The sequence below is a fragment of the Eulemur rufifrons genome, chromosome 8 (genome assembly GCF_041146395.1).
Source record: "Eulemur rufifrons isolate Redbay chromosome 8, OSU_ERuf_1, whole genome shotgun sequence".
In the NCBI taxonomy this organism is placed as follows: domain Eukaryota; kingdom Metazoa; phylum Chordata; class Mammalia; order Primates; family Lemuridae; genus Eulemur; species Eulemur rufifrons.
Window position 1 is genome coordinate 53386071 of NC_090990.1, and position 27376 is coordinate 53413446.

The 27376-nt window shown below is 35.8% G+C and overlaps 1 protein-coding gene across 5 annotated transcripts in view; it reads left to right on the forward strand.

Annotated features, from left to right (window-relative positions):
- Positions 1-27376, forward strand: part of LRRC7 (leucine rich repeat containing 7) — a 494934-nt gene that overhangs the window by 174446 nt on the left and 293112 nt on the right. For all 5 annotated transcript variants that reach the window (XM_069478071.1, XM_069478070.1, XM_069478069.1 and 2 more), the window contains one exon: positions 3606-3808. In XM_069478071.1, coding sequence (XP_069334172.1) covers positions 3606-3808 — 203 coding nt within the window. The remainder of the gene's footprint in view (positions 1-3605; positions 3809-27376) is intronic.

Below are 27376 nucleotides of genomic sequence, written 5' to 3' on the forward strand. Positions count from 1 at the left end.
GAAAATAATTGAATTATAGCATAAGTCGAAGAGACAGGTCCTTCATCCAGCTAATAGAAATTGCAGAAAAGAGAAAATGTTTATAAAATGAAGAAGTAGAAATTATAAATTAAATAATAACAGAAAATTTAACAGAATTTCAGGATAAGTGTTTCCAGAGTGAAAGGGCCCATCAGCACCCAGTGTGATGGGTAAAAAAGCAAACCAAAACAGATTGTCATGAATTTTTAAGACTGAGGATAAAATAAAATTCTAAAATTTTCAGCTGGAGAAAAATATAGGTGCAAAACAGGATTTTGAATAAGAATGGAACTGGGTTTCCTTAGAAACTAGAAAATATAATAAATAAAAAGTGCCTTCAAATTTATAAAGAAAAAGTATTTCTAACCTAGAGGTCTATATCCAGCCAAACTTTCAGTCATTTGTGGGTAAAATAAAGCTAGCTTTAGACATGCAAAGCCTCAAAAAATGTACCTACCATAATCCATTCTCAGTAAGTGAATGGACATTATATTCCACCAAACTGAAGGAATAAATCTGGAAATAAAAAGATATGGCATCCAGAAAATAGTAAATATAACACAGAAAACAAATGCAAAATTCATAGAATGATGATGAAGAGACATTCCAGGATTACAGCTAGAAAAGCAAGGAGCAAGAAGAAGTGGCATTCCCAAAAGATTACTCTGGAATGGGGCAGGAGAGAGGAGTCAAGAAGTAGCACTACAATCAAGTTACTTAGAAATTTAGGGGAAAATACCTCTAAAAAGTGAAAATTGGAGCGTAAATCAGGAATGGAAGGTGCTGTGATTGAGAGCTCATCCACCAACTAGATAACAAAGTCATTAATGAAAGAAAGGAATGTTCAAGAGATTGGTAAATGAATGGTATGATAAAGAGTAGAGAGATGTTACTACTAGGGAAGGGGATCATCAACTGAGTAGGGGTTTTACAGGATGAGAGAGGAGTAATAGTATTTAGAGAACAAGGGAGAGGAGAATCCCACCTGCCAATGCAGAAGCTGGTTAATCAGCAGGAGATGTGAGAAAATCAGCACGCTCTACTTTTAAAGGCTATAAGATAGATAAATGACCTCAGGAGAGAACCAACTTTTAGTTGAGTCTATGAGAAGGGGAGGAAGAAGCATTCAGTGAAGGGGCTGAGGCTCAATGAAGATGGTGATCATGGTATAAGGCACAATCTAAGAGTTCAGAGGGAGCAAAGGAGAGGGAAGTTGGGCCAGGGGAATAGTTCAGCACACTGTGAAATGAGCGAAGAAATAGAAAAGATGACTGGAAGAGCTTGGATTTGTGACTAATGGAAAGGAAAGCAATCATAAGTAAATTAAATTTTCAAAGTTTTGGTGGACAGTGGACACTGACCAAATGGTTCAGGTGCAGGCCTGAGCATTCTTTTTTTCCTCTTGGTTCATAATAAAAACATGTGGTAGCAGCAACAAATAGACATCAAGAAATAGCCACATGATCCACTACAAAAGGATGAGTGAGAGACTTTGGGCAACAAGAAACATGAGCAATTGATTCACTACTCCTCTGTGTGTCACAGAGGCAGATGGGATGTATGCCTTGGGTCAGCTCTATGACATCACTGCTGTGGGGTCAATGTGACTACTAGTTACGCAAATTAAAAACCTGGGAATCTTTCAAGACACCTCCTTCTCCCCTACAGCCTCCCATTCCACTTCGCATTTAATTTATCACCAACTTTTTGCATTCTTCTTCTTAAATATCTTCCCAATCCTTCAATTCTTTTTATCCTCATTGCTACTGCCATAGTGTAAGCTATCATCACTTACCTTTACAACTGCAATTATCTCAGCAAACATTCACTAGCTTCCTAATGTATGTCAGATATTTGCTAGGTGCATTTATTGGATGCCTAACATGTGCTAGATCCCAGATCGAGGCATTGAAAGGCACCAATCCTATAATCAAAAATTTCGAGTAATATCAACTAAAATGATAGTTACAAAATCTTGCAATTCTGGCTCCAAGAAATGAGAAGTATACAAGTTTGAGAGACAGAAAGTAATAGAGAAGAAAGGTCATCTTTTTTAATGTTTTTGGTTAGCCTTCTACACATTACCATGTGCAAACAACCACCTATAAGTGCTTACTCATGACTTGTCCCCAGAATATCCTTTTATTAATTTCAGAAGTTAAAGGAAGAATAAGGATGGCTTGGGGCTGAACTTTCAACACCTCTTAATTGCCTCAAAATTTTACTTACTCTGAGCAATTTAAAAAACAAAATGCTAAATTGTTTTTTATAAACCATTACTAATTTCTGTTTCAGCAAAAAATTTATGTTGCTAGGTAAAAGTAAATAAACAAATTAAGTACAAATTTTAAATTCATGTTCTTTAAATACTAATTCTGTAGTTGGCAGACTGTACTGTATTCTGTGAATTTAAGGATAAGTAAGACGAGATATCCTCAAGAACTTGCTTAATACATGGGGAAATAGCATACACAATTAGAAAGCAATGTGCTCTGGGAACCCAGAGGAAGATGCTATTCATTCTTCCTGGGAAGACATTCACAGAGATAGTGACCTTTCAGTTAGAGTAAGAAATTTTTCAAGCAAATGTTTTTCACTAGCTGATGGTGATTTGGAGGAGAGTCCCAAACATATTTATTTATTCATTTGTCTATTCTACAGTTGTTACTGAATTTCTACTGTGTCAAGCAGCAAGATAAATACGAAGATGCATAAGACAGTCCCAGCCCACAAGAGGCTTATAGTCTATGACATAAAAAATAATAGACTGAATTAAATATTAAAGGTGCCGTAATACAAGTCTGTGCAAGATTTCATGACATTTGGTCAGTTTAACCTAGAGGAATAAGAAAAAAAAGATGTGTTGGGAATGTCACAGGAATTTCTACCCTGAGTACAAGTTATTTTCTCCCATCAAAATCACAGGATCCATAAAGATAGACTCCCCCATTCAGAAGTGAATAACCAATCAAGTTGTAATCTGTAGCTCTAGTAGAATTTAAACTCCATGAAAACAGGGTCTTTGTTCATGCATCACTCTAGCCCCAGTACCTAGATCAGTGCCTTGAACATTGTGGTTATTAAATAAGTATCTTTTCAATGATGGAATGAATTTATGAGTTTAAAAGAGGACACTATTAACTTTGGAGATGAGACCTGAATATTTTTACAGAAATGAGAGACATGTCTTTTCCAACAAATTCTAAGTATTTCTGTTCTACACTATAATTTTTGTAAACTCCAAAACACATTATAGATCCGTTTCAAGTGAGAGTGTAAGCATGATGGTAGCATTGAACTGAGTCAGGGTTGTATTCTGTCCCAATTCTGTCATTCCAAAGCTGTGTGGTAATGGAAAGTCCCTTAACCTCTCTGAGTCCATTTTTTAATTTGTTAACCTATCTCACAAACCTTTTAGGGTTGCTTAAGAATTCAATGATATAATACACGTGTGTGTCCTAATAAGGTTTAAAGCATTATAGGATTATAAAGTATATACCTAAATTAATATTCTAAGCTTTAAATATTATAAGAATGCCTGAAAAATGCAATTAAGGTTTTTTTTTCTTTCTGTTTTTCTCCAGTGCAGTGCCTGGAGATGACCACCAAACGGAAAATCATCGGCCGTCTCGTGCCATGCCGATGTTTCCGAGGTGAAGAAGAAATCATCTCAGTTTTAGATTACTCCCACTGCAGTCTTCAGCAGGTGCCAAAGGAGGTCTTTAACTTTGAACGGACATTAGAGGAGCTTTATCTAGATGCCAATCAAATTGAAGAACTACCCAAGGTAATTTTTGAAAACCTAAAATATATACTGTAAATGAGTATTTCATAATTTTCAAAGACTTAGCATAATAGTAATGTTAATTATATACTTCTGTCTGGGTAATTGACAAATCATTGAAAGTGCTATAACTTCCCCCAATATTTTCATTACCTTCTAATACCACTCCATTTGTAATCTCTTGTGATATATTAATAAACAATTGAACTCCATGGAAATCATCATTTTATGGATTATGCCTTGTTATTTTCACTTAAAATGGTCTCCATTGGAGGGTTGAGATCCATAGTTTATGTTTAGAAAAGAAAGGAAAAATATGACACTGTCTATTACAGAACTGAAAATTTGTATGTTGGACATTAAGGTGACGTTATTTTAAAACCTTGAATTATATGTTCTAAGTCTGAAAAATGCTTTCACATACAGTAATACTATTATGAAAAACATGTTTTCTGTTCCTGGATTTAAATAGTTGATTATTACAAACATCACTCAATATATATGTGGCATATAGTTAGTAAAAATAGTTTAGTAAAACTTTTAATTATCCAATGTCACATGCATGAACACACACACACACACACGGCCATTATAACATCGTTCTATGCAAAGCAAACCAGGTCTCTTGTGACCTCATTCTCCATTGCAGAAAAGATTAGGTAATAAGAGATTAGTTTAGAGCAGACCAAGACCACACAGCAGAGAGGTTCAAAATCTAAACCAGTGGATCCTAATAGTCACCTAAGTAGGTGATTCAGATTAAATAGTTGGTGTGTCATTTACTTGTGAAGGATTTATATATCTGAAAGGGAAAAAATTGTCCTGCATTCCGTTTCCATTGTTTATGCTAAAAAATACATGTATTAAATGTCCAGTAACCAAAAAAAGAATCTTCCACCATAAAAACTGGAACTGCATTATCAGTATCTGAGATTTCAATGTACTGATCAAAGCAAAATATGAATAATTGGTTTCATTTACGATTATGAATTATGATGTTTGCATATTAACATTTCAAAGTTAGGAACTATGTAATGTGTACTTCAAAAACAATAGTCTTTATTTTTGACAACCTGTGTATATAGTATCATCTGGGATCTTTCCTCGGGAGAGCTAAGTTAGGCCTAAAAAAATTGTTGGTCACATGGATTAGCTCCAGGATTGCACATCGAGTAGAGGCTGGTCTGAAATGGACTGTCTCTTCTACCAGAGGAGAAGCTACGTAAGGGCATGGATGGCAACCTTATTCCTCCTCAACTCCCTGTACACAGGCATGCATGGTGACTTTTACCTAATGGATACCGAGTCTCTGTTGTTCCTGACTGGTAGAATAATACAGAGAACTTCATGTGCTATAAGACTTAATTGGCAAAAGTATATGAGGTTTAAAAAGTCATAAATTTGGTATTTCATTCTAATTCAGAAAAATAAGCACAAGTTTTGTTTGTTTTTAGGTCAGGCCAATCTAGGATTGCCAGATAAAATAAAGGACACCTGGTCAAATTTGAATTTTAAATTAAAAAACTGACAATTTTTGTTTAATTATGTCCCAAATATTGCATGGGATCCATTTAGTAGTTTTTTATTTACATGAAATTCAAAGTTAACTGGGCATCCTGTATTTTTATTTGCTAAATCTGGCAACCCTAGGCCAATCTAGTTATTTAAAATCTTTTTCTAGATCCATTCAAAAGATCCTGAAAGATAAACAGTAAAAACAGGTTAATTTATCAAGCAAGTATTTATTTAATATCTACTCTGCCTCATAGAACTTGAGGCTTTAGTACAAGAGAAATAAATCTCAATCCCTGCTCTTCAGGATCTGACAGCCTAAGTATAGAAAAGAACTGAAGCATGAGGGGTGAGTGCTCAGTTATGTAATCAGAGCCAAAGAACCAAATACTATTGTGGAACTTATGTGTGGAGAGGGTTCCATTCCTAGAGAGGTGAAGGAAGGACTTGACCAAAAAGCACAGGTGCAAAATTTAAGATGAATGGGGGGAGAGCAGAGTTGTAAAGAGTTTGGAACTGCAATTGCGTGTGGGTAAATTCAACAAGATGTGGGGAGAGTAGGGCAGATCCAGATTTTGAAAAGTCTTGAAAGTCACATTGCATTGTTTGGCTTAATACATTAGTAAGATAACGCCATTGGAGAGTGTTATACATCAAGCAACTCACTAGAAACTTAAGTAGGCTCGGAAGAGAAATATTAAGATATTTTGTCTATTTAGTTAGTTAAAACAATGGCCTAACAATAAATAAAAATATAAGTGTACCAAAGACTTAATATACTTTACCAATATATTAGAATTAAAAATAAATTATCTTTTATCATTGCCATTATTTATATATTTCAAAGATTTTTCACATGATGTTAAGGTTTCTGTGAGTTCCCAGATTCAATTTTGTTACTTTCATAAAACTTCCCTGTGAGTTAGTTTCTTCTAAAGTATATGATGTATTGAGATATGATTTAAATGATCTGACATTGGGATATGATCATTATAGTACATGGATATATTTGTGCATTATAAGAAAAAATAGGAAATTAAAAATCAAAAGGAATGATGATGTATCAACTAGAGTTCATTATGTGTGTTTCAAGTAATGGAAAACCCAATCCAAATGGACTTTAGAAAGAAGTGGCTTGATTGGCTCACATAAGTGGAAGGTCCATCTCAGGACAGGATCCAGAATTGATTTGTTTCTATATACCTTGTGGGGGACCACCTTTGTTGTGTGGCCAGCCTCTCTCAGTGGCAAAATGGCTGCAAGAGTTCTAGAGTTCACTTCCACAACATCCCAAAAGAGAAACCTGAAACACTCTTTCTGAGAAGGACAAAAAAGTGTCTCCCCTAGAATGCCTCAACACTTGTCCTTAGATCTCACTGGCCTTAATTGTGTCACAGATCCAGTTCATTTGTTATTTGATTACAGAATAGGCTATTATGCAAGAAAAATGGGATTGCCCTGATTGGGCTTAATAATGATGGGTCACCTCTGTGGAACTGTGACTGCTGGCAACAATGTAAGGGGTAGGTGTAGAAGAGCTGTTGGGGAGATTACCACAATGTGCACTATAAACAAACTGCTATAAAATGATTGTTTCACGAGGAAAAGTTGCTTTAAATCAAAGACTGTGAGTGTAGTTTTTAATGACCTGTAAGCAAAGCATTGAGATCTTTGAGGATTTGGATCTTTAAAGTTAGATTAAAGTGTTTTTGTTTGCCATCTTATTTTACAGTTTTCTTTGTATTCCTCTTGTATTATTCTATTGCAATTTCAGATTGGTTGGGCAATATAATAGCCATTTTTATTCTTGATATTATAATATCATAAGAATTTTCTTTTATATATGTTTCTATTCTTTGCTTTCTGGTATTTTATACAGAGAATATTCTAGGTGGTCATGAATCTCTACTATAAAATGTTATACAAGTACAGAACAAAAAGTCGAGGTAATGGCACTAGGAAAGATATGTCAAGAGTGTGTCAGAAAAGATGCAAAAATAGATATGAAAGAACAGGAAGTATTTTGATTAGGAATAGTTCAATCTGTGTGTCTTAATTTTCACTAGTAGAAGGTAAAAATACAAAATGAGATGCCTTTCACACAGTGATAGAAACCCACACAGCTTATAATTTAGTACTGTTTTGCTTGTTATTTTGAATTAGGAACTTAAAATTACAGACAGAATAATAGACCATAACAGGTGCATATTATATATGAAGTAGTGTGGGAAGGCAAATGTGAAAAAAAGCAACAAAGAGAAAAACTGCACAGAAACTTCTTGAAACTGAAGAAGAACTTTTAAAAAGAGAATATAAATAATTTTGGAAAAGCCAACATGTGACCAAAACTGAAAGACATGGTGAGCAAATTTGTTAGATGAAGTCAATTTAACCATATGTAAAAGAGAACGGGATTGAATTTAGAGCACCATACTTTCAAAGCTTTCTCTACTTAAAAGTTTACAATCTACTCTACAGATACTTTAGGGGTTAAGAACCTGAGCTTTCAATCCAAACAAACGTGGCATTAGATCCTATCACTGCTATTTGGTTGAGAAAGTATTTTATTTTCTGGAAACCTCAATTTCTTCGTTAGCAAAAGTGGGGAAGTAACAGTACCACCTCCAGTGGGTAGACAGATGATTGATAGATAGATGATGATAGATAGAGTATTGGGTGAGATAATGGCATGTGGAATACCTGGAATAGAAAAATATTCACTAATTGGTATTTATTATTCTCCTATCACAGCTGAAGTAAGATTTCCATGTTAATTACTTTGAATCAAACAAAAGTAAGATTTTATAACATCTCAGGATAGTTCTAGGTGTTGATTATTCAGCACGAAATATCATGGCATGACTTTATCTCTATTTTGAATCTCCGAAAACATCTTCTAGGAAAAACATTCCCCTGCCCATAAAAGGTGATAGGTTTCCAACCCTACACAGTTATGCCAACACATTTGTGATAATACTACTAATTCCCCAGAGAATTTCCTTGACTCACAGAATGACAATATTATATAATTTTGAGTAGATGCAACCTTGGGGATTATTTAATTTGGCCCTCATTTATTACTAAGTATATCCAGAATGGAAAAGTTAATTGACTTTCCTTAGGCCACATGGCATGTTACACTCCTATCCAAAATTATTACCAAAGACTATGTATTACTCAGGAAAGGAGAGGTTATGATATAGTAAAAACAAATCAAAATCTCAGTGGATAACTGAGCAGAAATTTTTCTTTGTGTCCCATGAGTGTTGGCAAGGACCACTGCTCTTCAGGAGCCCATACATAATAAGTCTAACTTTCTACTCAATGCAGAAAAGTCTACTTATTATTTCTCTTGCAACAGTCATCCAATCTCTTCATGACCATTTCTATTACTGGGAAAAATCACTAACTTAAGAGGTAGGCTATTATATTACTGGAGAGTATTACTGGAGAGTTGTAGTTCTTAGAAAGTTGTTCCATTTGTCAATGATGTTTTCCTACATCCATCCATCTATCCACCCATCCAACACTTGACTAGGAGTTCAGGGTGATACAAAGATTATTAAGGCATGCTTTCCCTGGATAAGGAACTATGCTTCCATAATTACTGCCTTTATCCTTCAGATATTTTAAAGAAATCCATGTACTTTGCCTTAGAGTTCTCTTTTCTAAGATAAGCTTCCAAGTATTATTCACCTTTTTTTTTTTTTTATTTCAGCTTATTATGGGGGTAAAAAGTTCAGGTTATATATATTGCCCATGTACTGCCCATCCCCCCAAGTCAGAGCTTCAAGCATGTCCATTCCCCAGACAGTGCGCATTGCACTCATCATGTAGTTATACCCCATCCCCTGCCCCCACCCCTATCCCCCCGAGTCAGCACATTCAAGCGTGACCATTCCCCAGACAGTGCGCAATGCACTCATCATGTAGGATGCACCCATCCCCTCCCCCCACCCCCCACCTCAGTCTGATACCCAATTGATGTCATTCCCAAATGTGCATTTAGGTGATGATAAGGGAAAACAATTTGCTGGTGAGTACATGTGGTGCTTGTTTTTCCATTCTTGGGATACTTCACTTAATAGAATGGGTTCCAACTCTCTCCAGGAGAACAAAAGGGATTCTATATCACCGTTATTTCTTATAGCTGAGTAATACTCCATGGTATACATATACCACAATTTACTAATCCATTCATGAATTGATGGGCATTTGGGTTGTTTCCACATCTTTGCAATTGTGAATTGTGCTGGTATAAACATTCGGGTACAGGTGTCTTTGTCAGACAGAATGACTTTTGTTCCTTTGGGTATATGCCCAATAATGGGATTGCTGGATCGAATGGTAGGTCTACTTGAATCTGTTTAAGGAATCTCCATAATGCTTTCCACAGGAGTTGCACTAGTTTGCAGTCCCACCAGCAGTGTATGAGTGTTCCTGTCTCTCCGCATCCAGGCCAACGTGTTGTTTTGGGACTTTTTGATAAAGGCCGTTCTCACTGGAGTTAAGTGATCTCTCATTGTGGTTTTGATTTGCATTTCCCTGATGATTAGGGATGTTGAGCATTTTTCATATGTTTGTTAGCCATTCTCATATCTTCTTTTGAAACATTTCTATTCATGTCGTTTGCCCACTTTTTGATAGGGTTGTTTGATTTTTTCTTGCTGATTTTCCTGACAAAGCAGACAAAAACATACTCTGGGGACAAGAATCCTTATTCAATAAATGGTGCTGGGAAAATTGGATAGCCACATACAGAAGACTGAAACAGGACCCACAGCTTTCACCTCTCACAAAAATCAAATCACGGTGGATAACAGACTTAAACCTTAGGTGTGAAACGATTAGAATTCTAGAAGAAAATGTAGGAAAAACTCTTACAGACATTGGCCTAGGCAAAGAATTTATGAAGAAGACCCCTAAGGCAATCACAGCAACAACAAAAATAAATGAACGGGACCTGATTAAATTAAAAAGCTTCTGCACAGCCAAAGAAACAGTCACGAGAATAAACAGACAACCTACAGAATGGGAAAAAATTTTCTCATACTTCACCTTTTTTCAAAGATATGTTTTCTAGACTGTTAACTATCTTGATTATTTTCCTCTGGACACAGTCTAGTTATTAGCTTGCTTTTATATGTTGATTTATCAAATAAAACTATCCAGGTGGAAGTATCTAACAAAGGAGTAACAAAATATAATGGAACTCAAAAGAGAGATCTGAGTTGATATGAATATTTAACAGTCTTCCCCTTACAAGTAAGAGTTAAAACCAAAAGATAAAAAAAATACCCTTGCAGAGAAAGGAAAAAGACAATTGCAGAGAAACAAATATTAAACCTTGAAAAGTAAAATGATAGTACAAACACTGCTGGAACTTGCCTAGGAGTTATTAATATTTTTGTTTCCCCCAGAAGTCATGGCAACTTTGTATACAGGGGTAAAATTGGAAAATTTTATTGTGCTCATGAAGCCAAAAACCTCTGCATGGATGAGAGAAATATACCATCTCAATTGATTTTGATCTAGGTTTCTATTGCTTACAAAACCTATTTGCTCTAATGAACAGAACAAAAGGAGATAGCAACTTACTGTGTAGCACTTTCAAAGCTAATTCTAGATATTTCCAATCTTCCAAGGCATTTGAGATTTAAGGTCTTGAGCATTTCACTTGTAGAAACCAAAAATTAGCTATTTTATATATGAGGGAAGTGAGGGTCTAGCTTCCTTTTAGAGTACCATAAAACACTCAGAATGGGAACAAAATTGGTGAGATGTAGGGAAGTCAGAAATATATTTAAAAATAATTAGCAGGAAAACCAAAGAAAGAAATACTAATTTGAATATTAAGCTATGTAATCTTAAAATGCTCATTTTCTGGAGGCACATTGATGGTGTCTACATTTGAGGCTAGTGGTACCTTGGCAGGACTCAGATCACTAGATCACAGATGTCAAAATCCAGCACAATGTGGGAACTGACATTCTCTTTCTTTTGCTAAGTAAACATTTTAAAATTCTCATATATTACTTTTATTATTTTATTGTAAAAAGAATACTTTAACAGCCAAATGTGGACAACACTTATAATCACAGAATCAATGTTATCCCTTCACCAGAAAAGATAGGCAGTCAGTGTACACTCTGGTTTTTCTACATAGAAGTTTTATTGGGATGTAATTGATATATCCTCATATTCATTTTTATAAATTCAGTTGTTATATTCAGAGTTACGTAATCACCACCACTGTCTAATTCTAGAACATTTTCGTCACCCCCTGGAATAAACCACATTCCCTGCTTTGGCTGGCCCCTGGCAATTTCTTTTCCATACATTTGCCTATTCCAGAAATTTCATATAAACAGAATCATACAGCATGAGGCCTTTTGTGACTGGCTTCTTCACTGGGCGTAATGTTTTCAAGGTTCATGCATGTTGTAACATGTATCAGTACTTCATTCCTTTTTATTGCCGAATAATTTTCCTTTGTATGTATACACCATATACCAATTTTTAAAAAATAGAATATGACACTTTTTTGTAATGCAGAAAAAATTATTTTAAAATGTTACTTTTCTATAACACATATGTGTAATTGTTTTCTTAATACAAGTCCATCAATTTGGGGCTTTATAGTCTATAGGGTGCATGAAGCTGAGCTTCAGTACCTCACTTCTTCCAGTATTTTGTTTTAATTAAGCAATTGTTGAAATTCAATGTCATAAAAGTATACATTAAAAATGAAAGTATATTTTTTACAATATTCTATTCAGTATAAAATATTGTATGTAAACTGAAAGATATCAGAAAAAGCAGCCTCCATTGTTTCTCCTAGGAAAAACACAGACATAGGGAAGCCAGGGCCAGGCAAGGGCTGCAGGAAAGCAGTTGCATGGTGCTCACTACTCCGTATTGGCCCCTCATGCTGGCTGTGTAGCTGGAACATTGATCATCCGATATCAAGCAGTCAGAGATTTATCAAAAAGGGATGTTTTAGACTGGTGAAAATTTTGTCATGAGCTGGCTCCAGCCAGCAGCCCACGAAGTAGCAGAAATCCTCACTAACTCTTCAGAATATGAATGAATGACAAAAATGCGCCTGAATCATAACAGCAGCCAGCAAGTACAATAGAGCTCTGAGTTAATGACCAGCAAATGGGCTATGACTGCTGTGTTGGAGCTGTTTGGGCCAAGCCTACATGAAAATACCAAAAGAACTTTTTCCTCAGAGACTTTGCCTTTGGTCTTTCCTCTGCCAGGCTTGCTCTTCCGAGTGGCTTGCTCCTTTCTTTCTTTTTTTCTCTTTCTTTTTTTCTTTCTTTCTTTTTTTTTTTTTTTTAGTTTTTAATTTATTTCAGCTTATTATGGGGGTACAAAAGTTCAGGTTATTCAGGTTATATATATTGCCTATGCCCCCTCCATCCCCCCAAGTCAGAGCTTCAAGCGTGTCTATTCCCCAGACAGTGCGCATCGCACCCATCATGTAGGTATGCACCCATCCCCTCCCCCCATCCCCATCCCCCCGAGTCAGAACTTCAAACGTGTCCATTCCCCAGACAGTGCACATCGCACTCATCATGTAGGTATACATCCATCCCCTCCCCCTACCCCCCCACCTCTGTCCAATACTCAATTGGTGTTATTCCCAGATGTGCACTTAGGTGATGATCAGGGAAACCAATTTGCTGGTGAGTACATGTGGTGCTTATTTTTCCATTCTTGGGATACTTCACTTAGTATAATGGGTTCCAACTCTCTCCAGGAGAACAAAAGAGATTCTATATTACCGTTATTTCTTATGGCTGAGTAATACTCCATGGTATACATATACCACATTTTACTAATCCACTCATGAATTCTTGGGCATTTGGGTTGTTTCCACATCTTTAGAATTGTGAATTGTGCTGCTATAAACATTCGGGTGCAGGTATCTTTGTCATAGAATGTCTTTTGTTCTTTTGGGTAGATGCTCAATAATGGGATTGCTGGATTGAATGGTAGGTCTACTTGAATCTGTTTAGGGTATCTCCATATTGCTTTCCACAGGGGTTGCACTAGTTTGCAGTCCCACCAGCAGTGTATGAGTTTTCCTGTCTCTTCGCATCCTTCAAGTCTCTGCTCAAACACGGGAAAAGCTTTCCCCCATTATCTTATACAAAATATCAATACCCACCACCACCACCGCTTATTTACCCCCAACAAAATTTAAGGCTTCATTGTGTCTCTAGGAGATACCCAATGTAATTCAATTGCGTTAACCAGTATTAAGATACTGCCTAAATACTTTATCACTGGTATAAAATATCAGCATAAATAGCTCCCTCTGATATACTGGCCATTATTTTACAAGGAATAAGACCTTTGACAATGGCCAGAGGTGAGGAAGAAAGGAAAACATTGTTGCATATCTGCATATGCATAACACACAGAAAATAAATCTCTCATTTAATAGATTTTTAATTTTTGGTACTAATCCTGGGATATGGGGTGACATGAGATAATATTTGTGGCTTCTCCATAATCCACCACCTAACAGCACATTCTTTGCATTTTTTTCCTCCTCTCAATCTCTGAGTAATTTATCCATATAAATTAGAGCTACCACATAATGTTTCCTTAAATAAAGGAATGTGCCCTCTGACTCTAGGAACAGTCAAAGGCGGGACGTCATGGAATGTGCTTTTATATGTTTGTGGGTATTTGGTGGAATAAGTCCTCTAAAATGTTTTCCAAACTTTATGTTTAGTGATTCACTAGTTTGAGCTTCTTTTTAAATGGACAAAAATGACTGATAATCGAAAGAAGCATTCTGACAGAGTAGTGACTGTAGTCACTGGTTACTATCACAGATATACTACAGCACAATGTAAAGAATTCTGGTGAGAGAGGACCTACGCTTAACACAAGCTCTGCCACTCATCAGTCATGTAACTTCAGATATCTTGTTTAACTCCTTTGAACCTTAGCATCATCTTTCGCAGTAGATGCCCATCTAAATTTCTTCCTGTCCATCTCCTCCTGTTGTGTGTGGCAAGGCTCAAATAATATAGAGTGTACAAAAGCACTTTAAAAACAGCAAAGTAATCTACAGGTTGAGCATCCTAATCTGCCATGATGCCACACTTGAAAAATCCCACACCTGACCTTATATGACGGGTCACGGTCAAAACACAGTCAAAAATGCAGTCAAAACACAGTCAAAATTCCGTCAAAACTTTGTGCACAAAATTATTCTAAAATATTATTTAAAATTACCTTTCAGGCTACTATGTATAAGGTATATATGAAGTATAAATGAATTTTGTGTTTGGACTTGGATCCCATCCCCAAGATATCTCATTATGTATATTCAAATATTCCAAAGTCAAAAAAAATTCAAAATCCCAAACACTTCTGGTCCCAAGTGTTTTGGATAAGGGATACTCAATTTGTAAAACTCTTGAGTTAAGAGAAATGGCTTATTTTAATAAGAAAGGAAATTTTTTTAATGAAGTTGATTTGTTTATTTAAAATAAAGACAAATATAGCACTATAATAACAAAACAAAACAAACAAACAATTTAGTTGGCTAACAAGTTGCTACAGATTTGCTGCTTAATATGGGTTTACAGTTGTCAGTCAGGTTTTTTTTTATTGTGGGCCACAAAAACCAACTGACCATTTTAGGTAAAGATGAATATTTATTGGAAATATATCCACGGTCATAAAATTAATAGGATCCTAAAGAACTTTACATGGAAAAAAGACAGGAACCAAGAGAGCTCTAGATTGCTGCTCAGAATTCACAGCACAGTGACAGTCTGCTGCTCTTGTAAAGATGGCAACCTCCAAAGACTCCCATGTAGCCATGACAGTTGTTCAAGATTCAAATTCCAGCTGCCTCCCCCAAATGATATGCAAAGAAAGATGCTGTTAAAAGGAAGGTCAAGGTTCTAATGGGATAGAGGGAATGGATGTCAGACGAGCAAAAAAAAATTGTCCTCCAATATTCTACATAGTGTAGATCTTCAATGTTCTTGATTCTTCTTTTCATTCACTGATATTTGCAACTTAAAATATGCTAGTCCAAGACCGTTTTTCTTAGACCTTTCAATAAAATTATTTGAAATCAAGGACACTTGCTTATTTTGTGAGAGGTCTAATGAGATCAAAGAAGCCACAGAAGAAAGCTTTTGGAGGTGACAAAGTTTGAAATGCTATTTCATAGTTGCGATTTTAGTTTATCAAAACTTGAATAATCACTGATTATTTTATTCTTTTCTTCTAAAAAGGAGTCTTTTTGAAATGAAAGAAACTACTATATCACTGTAATTGCTGCTTAAACAATTGTCATGATTGGGAAATATGAACTGTTTTGCTCTAGATTTAACATGGCCTAAATTTGCAAATGCAGAATAAAAACATTGCTACTTGTTTAATAAAGTTGTCTCATTTTAAAATTTCATGTTAATAATAATTCCCATAGGTGTTTGTCTTTTATAAACATGGAATTGTCCATAATCTTGGCATTTTATATAAGCAGCCCCACAGATACCTATGGGGGGCTCTTCTTAGATTCTGGGTATAAGTAAAGGTGAAAAAATGACCTTTTCAACTCTCTCACACCCTCACAGATTTCTAGGATTCATTATTCTGTCCTCCAGTGCCAAAAGTATAGAATTTTTCTGAATATATAAAACCATATCCAGAATAAAACTATCTCATATATATGCATAAGTGATACATAAATAATCAAAGTTTGACTCTTTAAATCTCTTGCCTGAATCATCTTTCTTTAAATCTGTTCTTTTATTGTAATTATTCTGGCATTCAAATGAATAGTTTTTTTTTCAATAAATAAATAATGTAGGTGGACTCTCAAGAGGCCTAAGGAAGAGTGAAATGAAGGACAAATTAGCAAAAGCATAGTTTATATGTGGAAAATAATAGATAATTTGGGCTTACTCAGATTTCTATTTTTGATAAAAGTTTTATTATTTAAAAAGTTTGGAATATCAGCAACTCTTAATTAAGTTAGTCAATGAGAAATTGTGGTATATGTAGTACCCCAGTCATTTTTTCCTTTGTTTTATAATCTTTTTTTCCAGTCTATAATGAGGAATAAGACATTCTTGACATCACTTATTTCTAACCTTTTCCCAAATATTAAATCTCATTGAAATCTGATTAAATACATTTGCTGATTTTACTGCCAATTTTTGGGAAACGATATTTTTTTTAAATCCCAAATTTTAGGTAAAATATGTCAATTGATTTGTTTATTCATTCAGCAACCATTTCTTGAGTGCCAATTATGAGCAAACATTATTCTAGATGCTGGAGATACATTATTGAGCAAGACCAATAAATTCCTGTCCTCACAAAATCTACCTTGCTACAAAGGAGGATATAAATAAATAAATGATTTTAAAAGAAAATGTAAGGTAGTGAATGACAAATGCCATGATGAAAATAAAACAGGATAATTGCTGGGAGGCTACTTGAGGTTGAAAGAACAGTAAGTGCCTCTCTGAGGAGTGACCCTTTATGTTGAGTTCTGAATGACAGGAAGAGGTCAACCATGCAAGATCTGGGAGGAACATTCTAGGCAGAAGGGATACTCTGAAGTAGAAAGAAGTGTAGCATGTTAAAAGAATAGAAAGAAGGCAGGTGTGTTACAACATGGATGAATCCTAAAAATGTTATGCCCAGTGAAGAAGCCAATCACAAAAGGCCCCGTGCTGTATGATTCTGTTTATATGAAATTTCTGGAATAGGCAAATAGATGGAGAAAGAAATTGCCAGGGGTTAGGCATAGCAGGGAATGTGGAGGTTTATTCCAGGGGTGATGGAAATGTTCTAGCATTAGACAGTGGCGATGGCTGTGCAATTCTGTGAATGTAACAACCACCAAATTTGTAAAAATGAATTTGATGGTATGTAAATTACATCTCAGTAAAATTTCTATGTAAAAAAGCCAGAGTGCACATTTACTGCCTATCTTTTCTGGTGAAGGGTAGCATTGATTCTGTCGTTATGAGAGAAAGAGTGGTACAACACATGGTAGGAGAGGCAGGTGGGAGAGATGATGGGAGAGAGAATGGGGCTAAATCATGTAAGTTCAAGTAAGCTAAAAAAGGGCTTAAGATTTTGTTCTAAGTGACATGGGGGGCCATTTGAAGGATTTTAAAAAAAACATATGAACTTCCTTATATTTTTAAGATACCACTCTGACTGCAGTGGGAATACATTGTGGCAAGTCAAGAGTAGAGACAGAGATTAGAGGTTGTCACAGTTGTTCAAGGGAGAGGTTGGTGGCTTCAACTAAATCGATAGTAGTGAAGAAAAAGAGAAGAGTTTCAGACTATGTTTTGTAGGTAAAGTTAACAGAATTTTCTAACGGAATGGATTTGGGATGTAGGAGATTAGGATCTGAAATGATATTTAGAAAGAGTTGCTGTTGATAAAGGAGGAAAATAAGGAAAGAAAGGATTGTTGAGGATATAGGAAGAAAATGTATGTTGTCATGGAAGCCATGAAAAGAACAGAAAGTGTTTAAGAAGAGATTATAAACTAAGAGATTGGCTAAAATGACAGAGGGGAGACCATTGTGTTTGCTAGTATGTAAGTAATTGGTGGCCTTGATGAGAGCTGTACAATGAAAACCCAATTGAATGGTGAGTATAAACATCTCTATTATAAGGTTTTATTGTTAGAGAAATGGAACAAGCTAGGGAAGAGTGTGAGATTAAGGTACATTTTATTTTGTGTTTTAAGGTCAATGACATGAAAGCACATTTGTACACTACTAGGAATAAATGAGAAGAAAGGGGGAGAAACTAGATTCAGGAAATTAATTGAATAATTTTAGAAGCAAAATTCCTGAAGGCAAAAGGACATGGGATTCACAGAATGCATGAAGGGGTTACCTTGGAGGGGAACAGACACACTTCATCCTTTGAGATGAGACAGAAAAAAGAAAATATGGGTCAGATGATGATGGTTGGTAGGACTTCAGAGATATGATGGGTACCGAAATTTGGTTCAAATGATAGAGGTCTCAGTGTGTGAAAGAAATGCTGGAATCAGTGAGCTGAAAGGATGAGAAGCTGCAATCTTTCAATGTGCTGAGAGAGTGGGAGAGTAGGGTGCATGAAAGTTAGGATTACAGAGGAGTATCATTTATAAAAGAGATTAACAGCCTTAAATGTATAAAGTATCTGCAATTTGTAAATTTTCTTCTTGAAGTAGTGGGTAGTTGAGAAACAGATACCAAAGGCAAGTTCTCCTATAGTCTTCAATTTCAGCTTACATGTCTGGACCAGTGAATTAGCAGTAGAAACTGAAAAGATGACAGGTGAACAAGCTAAGTACAGAGGGGAAGGCAGGAAATGCAGCAATGTTTATTGTTTACCTGCTCTGTGCTAGGCCCTTCATATGCAATAGCTTTACTATCCTCAGAACAATCCTGATGAGTAGGTTTTGTTATCTTCATTTTAAATTTAAGATCCCCAAAACACAATGAGATTAAAGAATTTACCAAAGAATTATACAACAAGAAAATGACACAGTCTTTGCAATACAAATTTAAGCTTATATTACCCCAAATCCCACATTTTCACTTTACTCATCTGAGGGAAGGCCTTCTAGAATTTAGCGTTTGACTAGACTTGTGGATGAACAAGAAGGCTAAATTAAGGATAAGATTTGCATCCTAGAGAACTGGGAAAATAATACTATAAAAACAAATATTGAAAGGGGCTGCTGTGTCGAGAAGCATGAAAAATTCTGTTTCATATGCAAAATATGAGACATCAGCCCAGCATCCTTATAAAGATTCCAAAAGACAGTGAGAGATCTGGGACTGATCCTCACATCAGGACTGGCAATACAAATCTAACTTCTGTCCAGAGATCAGAAACAAGTAGGTATGTTTTCTTTGACCTGCCTATTTCTTGTTAAATGAGGTATTAGCCAACTTATATTAAATTTCACACACACACACACACACACACACAAATCCAGATTCCCAACTTCTCTAAAAAAAAGCCCTGCAAGATCTAGTAGGGTTCATGTTCCCAACTGGTAACAATTTTAGATGGAACTGAGTAGTGGCTGGGCTCTTTAGATGGAACATACCTAGGTTACCATAGATCACACTCAGGTTGGCCCCCACATTGAAATTACCTGTCTAGCTCCTCTAGGAAATTGAATTTGCAGCTCAATATGGATATTTATTAATTTTTAATGAAAAAATAATTGAGCTTTACTGTGTGCCAGGTATTTTGCTCGTCACTGGAACAATAGCAATTGAATAGGCTTATGTACTCTTGAGCATAAAAGAAAGACATTGAACAAGTAATAGCAATCAAGTATGTTGTCTGTTATGATGTATGGGAAGACACTGGTGTTTTGAAAACACTCAATGGAGTATCCTTCCTGAGGAATGTCATTGCAACTAATACTTAAGGATAAGAGTTCACCAGAAGAGGAATGAGCAGTATTTCCAGAGAGGGTGAATGAGGCATATTTAAGGAACTGAAATAAGTTCAGTATTGTTTCAATACATAATGCAAGAAAGAGTTGGGAAAAATGAAACTGGAGAAATTAAAGAGGCTTTTTGTGTCAAGATAGGGAGTTTAAATTTTATCCTGAAATCTAGGGAAATTCATTTAAAGGTTTATCTGGGTAACAGCAAGATCAGATACATAGTTCAGAAAGATAGTTTGGGCTGCATTAAGAATAGATTGTAATAGAGTAAACCAGACCTTATAAAAGCTAATGTCAGAGCTAATGATGGCCTGGCCCAGGGTGGTGACCCTGAAGATGGATTGAAGGACATGGATTGGAGAGGTTTTTAAGAGGCAAAATTTACTGGATTGGTCATTTCGATGTTGGTAGAAGGAGAAAAATGGGTCGCAGGTGACTCCTAGTTTTCTACTAAAGGATGTGGGAGTCAACCAAAATAAGAAAGGCATAGAATCCAGGAAACCAGAGCGCAGATCAGGAGAGTAGCAAAGGAGTATCTGTGGAAGCCAGTTGAGCACCATACTGAGAAAGCAATGTGCCTAGACTGGAGCCGGCTACACGGCACAGGGTGAGTTGCTCTAGAATATAGTGTGGACCTAGCAGTTAATCTGATGTGCTTTAGGATTGGAAATATAATTGCTGAACATTTGATGGAGCTGTTCCAGCATTTGGAGAAAATTAAGGATAACTGTATAGAAAACCAAGCTAATAAAAAATGAAACTACTTCAGGAAAAAAATGTTTATAAGTAGCAGATATAAAAGATGAACACATCTAGAGAGAGATCTGATGTACAACATGAGGACCATAGGTAATGAAATTGTACTGTATATTGAATTCATGCTAAATAAGTAGATTTTAGCTGCCCTGCCACAAAAACAAAAATACAATTGATAACTATATGAGATGACAGATATGTTCATTAGTTTTACTATAGTAATCTTTCTACCATCTATACGTATCACATAACATCATGTTGCATACTTTAAATATACACAATGACATTTATTTTTAAAAAACTTTTATCAGTAAAAACCATACACCACAGGGTACAAATACATATTACTATTGTCAGCATTGACTACTGCTCTAACCAAAAATTCGGATACAAGTATATTGGGAAGATGAGGAAAAAGAGAGTGATGGTGGTTGTGGTGGTAAGAGGTGATATGATTTTTCAACTGCCATACTATGAAATAAATAGGTGATGTCTACAATTGATAAATAAGAAATAGAAATACATGTCCATCCTTTAGAAATATAGAATAAAATACAAGAAGTAATAGCTATAAGAGTTGAAATCAACTATGGAAGAAGGATTATGGGATATGAATGAGAGGAAAAAGAAATGACACAATATTTTTATAAAACTAAAACTTATTTTTTAAAAAAGAAAAATATTTAGTCAGAAGAGAAAAGTGCCAGGGATTAACTCTGGTAGATCTGAACAAATCTGACCATATTATAATACTTCCTTTTGAAAATGATCCATAAGCCACACTGATAAACTAAATGTCTAATGCTCATGTAAATTATAAAGCATCATTTGAGCAAATTAAATGACATAAAAAGTAAAAATGTAACTTCATCAAGGTGTGTCAATTTCTGCTATCCTTTTCGCCAGTTCTTACAATAGTTGTTACCTGATTATTACATGATTTAATATTCTTCTTTCCCTGGCCTAGTCTTTAGTATGTGACTTGAAAGCTTGTTCTATTTTAGAGAAATAATCCTCCGTCAATTCCCAAAAGGCTGATTTTATTCTAGAAGTGAGTCCAAATTGCTACATTAGTAAAATGCCCTCTGATTTAGAACCACTTCAAAATCCAGTTTTTGACCAGCCATTCCTAGAACGTAAGTCCATTATCAGCTTATTATGGGAACATGGGGTTACTTCAGCATCATTATGAGGCTGACCTCCCATAGAACTGGCCACTAGTCATATGTAAAAATCATATGTGAACATTTGCTTACAAAAATTAGCAGAGCCATATGAGAACATGAGTCTGGATCTATGATAGCGTAGCATACATGTGCTGAATATTTCTATAATAACAAATAATTAAAGGATTTCTAAGAGAGAAACATGAATATGTTATGGAATCAAATGCAATATTCATGTGAATTCCAAAGAATAAAATATCATGTTTATTCTATTCTGCTGTTAAAGATATTGTGGTAGAAAAGTTTAAGAGACCCTGATCTAGACTTTAGAGATAATGAGCAGTTCCCCAGGTTCTGAGAATTAATGAGAAAGAAAAAAAGCTAAGAGCATGAATAATGTAAGATCACACTTATTGCATGCTGGCTAGTATTATTTAATTTTAAAGGTCAGCTCCAAAATTCCAAAAGGGCCTGTAATTGCAGAGACAAAGAGCAGTTAAAAGTGAAATGTCTGGTGTAGTGGAAAGCACTAAAGCCATGGAGTCAGGTGGACTTAAATTTGAATCCCAACTTGGGAAGGCTCTCAGCCTCAGTTTCTCTCCTATGTAAAATGAAGAAAATAGCAGCTACCTTGAAGGATTGTCTCACCCACATCTTATTTTTGTCATCTACTGACCTAGTGGTAATTCCTCTTCACTGTTATAAACTTAATAACATACTACTATATAAGTTGTGAATATGGGGTCAGCAAAACGTGAACTTTCAACAGATAGCAGCAACTGTATGAGCTGCAATACCATAAAGAATACAAAAAAAGTAGACTTTTTTCTATGAGAAGTAATAATAATCATACATTTCAGAAAGGAGGTTATCCTCTTTTCCAAGTTAACAGTTATATAAAATGAGAAAATCTTTTGCAGATACTTATTCTTTAAAAGTTTATGTGGAAATTACTTTTTAATAAAATCCTAGAGATGTTTGTCCTTTCTATGCATAGGGGAAATTTGTTGTTTCCACATTGAACCTGAAACAGCACTAAATGAGTTACATCTTGACCAGTCAGAGATTAAGGGAAACACTAATATTCTATCCCTTTCTTTAGGACCATTTTACTGTTTCTTGCTTTCCTGGTAACAATGTAGCCTTGCTGTTGACTTTTCATTTTGGCGAGTGTGTGTGTGTGTGTGTGTGTGTGTGAGAGAGAGAGAGAGAGAGAGAGAGATTTATTGCTTAGACAGTTAAGTTTTCTGTTTTCTTTAAATTTCAAGTGGATGAATTAAAGATTTGTTTCCCTTTTCTGAGAGGGCAATAAAGGTTATTTACATTGAATTTCATTCCTGTGGCCCTCAATGGAGTCTTTTCTGTGTGTCAATTGGCCTTTAATAGGAATAAAGATCTTTTTCATTGTTCTAATTAATTAATAGTTGATTGATAAAAGCTTGTAATATACTTTCACCACATGAATTGTGTTACTCATTACCATTAATGATAGCTGCTTTTGTCATCACCAATGAAGCACTGCCACCGGCCTGCAGAGAAATCCTAACTCTCGGAGACATGGGGCAGGGCCAAGGCCAACAGGGGCAGGGCATAGAAGACACCAACAGACAGGAGGAGGAACTCTCTAGAAGAACAAAGTCATGAAATCAGGGCGGGTAAAGCCTTTTAAGGAGGGAAGGATGACATTGTCAAATGGAATAGGGAGGCCAAAGAAGGCAAGAACTGGATAATCCATTAGACAGGCAATAAGGCGTCACTTGGGACTTTTGCAATGCCAGTGTCAGGGAAAAAGGGGAGAGCTTCTTCATCCTCCCATTCTCTCTAGGTTATTGCCCTCATCCATTCTCATGTTCTCAGCTACCGCACTGAGGACTCACAAATCTACTGGGCCAGCTCAGCCTTATCTCTCGATCTTTAAACTTGTACGTTTTGCAAACTTACTTGAGTATTCACGCTCAAGTCTAATTTCTCCCTCGAATCCTGTCACTTGTCTTGTATTCTGTGTCTGAGTTGGTGGCTATCCATTCAGTCTCATTACCAAGACTGTCATCCATTACTCTTTCTACTTACTCAGCTTCCACAGCAAATCAATGGCTTAATCTTGTCAATTTTGCTACTTAAATATTTCTTAAATCTAATTTCACCTCTCTACCCTATGACCAGAGCCTGTGTCAGGCCTTTATCATCTCTTGGCAGACTAACGGAACAGTCTCCTTATTGATAGATCCATTTTATTCTTCACACAGCCAACAGTGATATGTTCCAAATATAAATATGACCAGAACACAATATATGTTAAGGCAGCTACCTGTCTCTTCTCTAACTTCAGGGGAAAAAGCCATGCAACTTAGCAGGGAATGCTGATATGAGGCCTCCATTTACAGTCTACCTCTGCAATCTCTTGCTGCTTCTGCTCTCAGGAAGTATTTCTGAAACACAAAACTTTTTCTTCCCTCTAGGTTCACGCCATTTCCTCTGTCTGGTGTGCTACTTTGAGATTCATCTTAACTGTTACTTCTTCCCACAGCCTTCATTATTCACTAACTGGCACAGTTGTTTAACTTTCCACTGTGCCTCCGTGTTACTATGTGTACAGTTCCACAATTGTACTTACCGAACCATGGTAATTATTCATTCAATACATATTTACTGAATGCCCACTCTATTCCAAGGAAATAGGGGAGAAGAAGAAAGATACTGCTGTGTGGCTGCCTCCCCCACCAGAATATGGGACTACGTCCATTTGATGTTTATTTCACCAGGAACTAGAACAGTGTATTATCCAAAGCTAGATTCTCACTAAATATTTGTTGTATAAATAATTATAATATGATTTTGTAATAGTGGGTTATAGAAATATACACACAAGATTACAACTAATCCTACTTTTCTTAGGGGTCAGGGTAGTCTGCCTGACAGAAGATCATTGCTCAAGACAAGACTAGAGCACAATGTAATTAGGTTTGTAAATTAGAAATTGAGCCTTGAAGAAAATGGAACTTATTCAACAACATGGTTTGTTAAGGGTGGAGTCAGAATTCAAATCCAGGGCAATCTGATTCTAAAGTTTATAATCTATCCACTATTACCACTGGTGGAGAAAAGACTCCAGTTATATCATAAGCCATCTTCTCTCTGGGGCAGGGTTAGTCAGCAAAGTTGGGCCTTTGCTACCCACAACTAATCAGGACATAGGCAAAAATTTTATTTATATATATACTATATATACATATATATATATATGGGTGTGTGTATATATGTATATACACATGCACACAATCAGCTTATACTAGTATGAATGTCTAGATAAATGCCATTCAGCCCAATTGTTCACACATCACATTGATTTCTCTCTATATACAAAGCCAGTATTTTCTTAAATGTCAATTAATCAAAAATTTTACAACCGTTAATTACTAAAAAAGCAACGAAAGGAAAGCCACAAGGCATATCTGTGTGCACAAAAGCTCACACACATGCATCCCTTCTCTTTACCTTATAGGAAGATCAGGAATTCACCCCAAATGCCTAGAAACAGTGAAGCAGGATCAAAACTAATAACTTAAAGCTGTGCTTTTAAATTCAGCTTTCACTTTTTCTTATTTCTTTCTGGGTGTTAGCTTGCTACCATCACATAAAGTAATCAAGGATATGTAAGTTAAAGAATATTTTCTTTTTAAATGCAAATTATTGTTTAGGTATGACAATGTGCTATGCCTTCTACATTCAAACCAACAGCTGTTATTCCCATAAAACAGATACATTCCCTTCCTTCTGAGACAATGACAAATGTTAAAATAACCTTGCTGTTCCAAAGGGGAAAATGATTCAACAATGCTTTTGTACAAATTGCTCTTGAACAGATCTGTATTTTAAAAACAACAGCACTGATATTTATTGTTTTCTAGGATAAAATGCCTGGGTATTTATTGTAGTTATCATCTTTCTGCAGGAAATAAAAGGCTCTTCTCTGCAGCACATTCAGTACTGCTAAAATGCACTAGAAAAGATTATTGTTCTCTTTTCCTAGAGCTCCAGTCTTATTTGATGCTACCAGCACTTGTCTGGCCCTATAGCTTCCACATCAACTCTGTACCACCCTACCACTAGAGCCCCTGAAGTCTTGTTTGACTACTAAACCTTCCCTTCTTTGACTGCCCACACACAACTGGTACCAAGTCTTAATAATTCCTCCTTTTAAATGTGTCTCCCTCCTCATCCCTACTAACAATGTCTTAACTAAGAATATCATTATTTTTTATTGATATATTTTCTAATCTCCCACCTGCCTGCTTTTGGTCACAGGTGCCAGTTTCCTCTTGAAAACAAAATCTGAGTAAGTCCCTTCCCTGCTTATGACTATCTAAGGAGTGGACGTTAGCATGAGGGAGTAATGTAAAATAGTTTGAAAGTCTCACAAATCCACATATTCAAATTCTCTAGGTTAAGGGCAAAGTCTAGGGATGTTTATTTTGGAATAAAATGTACTTTCCAAGCCCTCTCTCTGCTGTAGCATTTATTACGTTGCATTTTAATTTTTTCCTGGTATTCATAACCACTAATTGGTTGTATATTTGAGGAAGGGGATTCTTTGTTATTCATCTTTGAGTTCTGGCACTGTGTGTGACACTGTGCCTGTCACTAGGTAGATGTTCAAGAGGTATTCATAGAACCCAAGCAGTCTAGGAAAAAGGGAAATGGAAAGGAAAGAAGAAATGAAAAATGGGGGGGAAAGGAGAGAAAGAGGGAGGGAGAGAAGAAGGAAGAAAAGAAGAAAGAAAGCGAAGGAAGGAGGAAGGAACTGAATGTCATAATTAGAAGCTTACAATTTCACCATGTGTATATAAAACCATTTTTACTCTGTTATTTTTAAGAGTTGGCTCTTTCCTAACTAAAGATAATTATTAACACTTGTATTAAGCTAAGAATTTTAAAACATTTTATCATAATATGCACAATATAATTATTTCTTTGAAACAGCTTTCAAATGAACTTGGAAACAGTATAGGCTGAACATTTTTAAAGGGATTCAAAGGAAGAACTTCTAAGAAACCAGCCATTTAGAGATGCCAACTCATTAGACAATCAGTCACTTTCCCCGGTGAAATCCACATGTGCCAACATATGGCATCAATAACCCTCTCATTGAATATTTATGATTTTATATAAAACTTTTCAGGAAAAAAGCTTATCTGTGGAAAATTCACAGACAACTAATGCTTTATTATTTGAGGTGGAAAACTAGACAGTTTATTTTCTTATTTTTTCCTAAGGAACTATGTTTTGAGATGTAGTCATTCACATTTATGCCATTTTTATAGTGTTTTTAATTTTCCAAGCCTGAATATAAAGATGATAATAAAATGCTAATTCAAGTTATAATAGTTTGCTTTTATATAGCACTAATTTAGGTCCTTGCTGTCAGTAGATAGTCATTGAATCTGAGTTTTCTTTCCTAATCCTCCTGGGACCTGGGACCATTATGATGGCTCCCTGTCCCATTCATTCTCCCCTCCCTGGCAGCCACCAACTGCTGTCAATTGTCGCTGTTATCTTTCCAAAGAACAGATCTGATAGTTCAGAGGAGGTAGCGTGTTATTGCAGAAATGGCTTTGTACCCAGATGATTTTGAATGCTGCCTCTGGCATTTGCTAGCTGTATG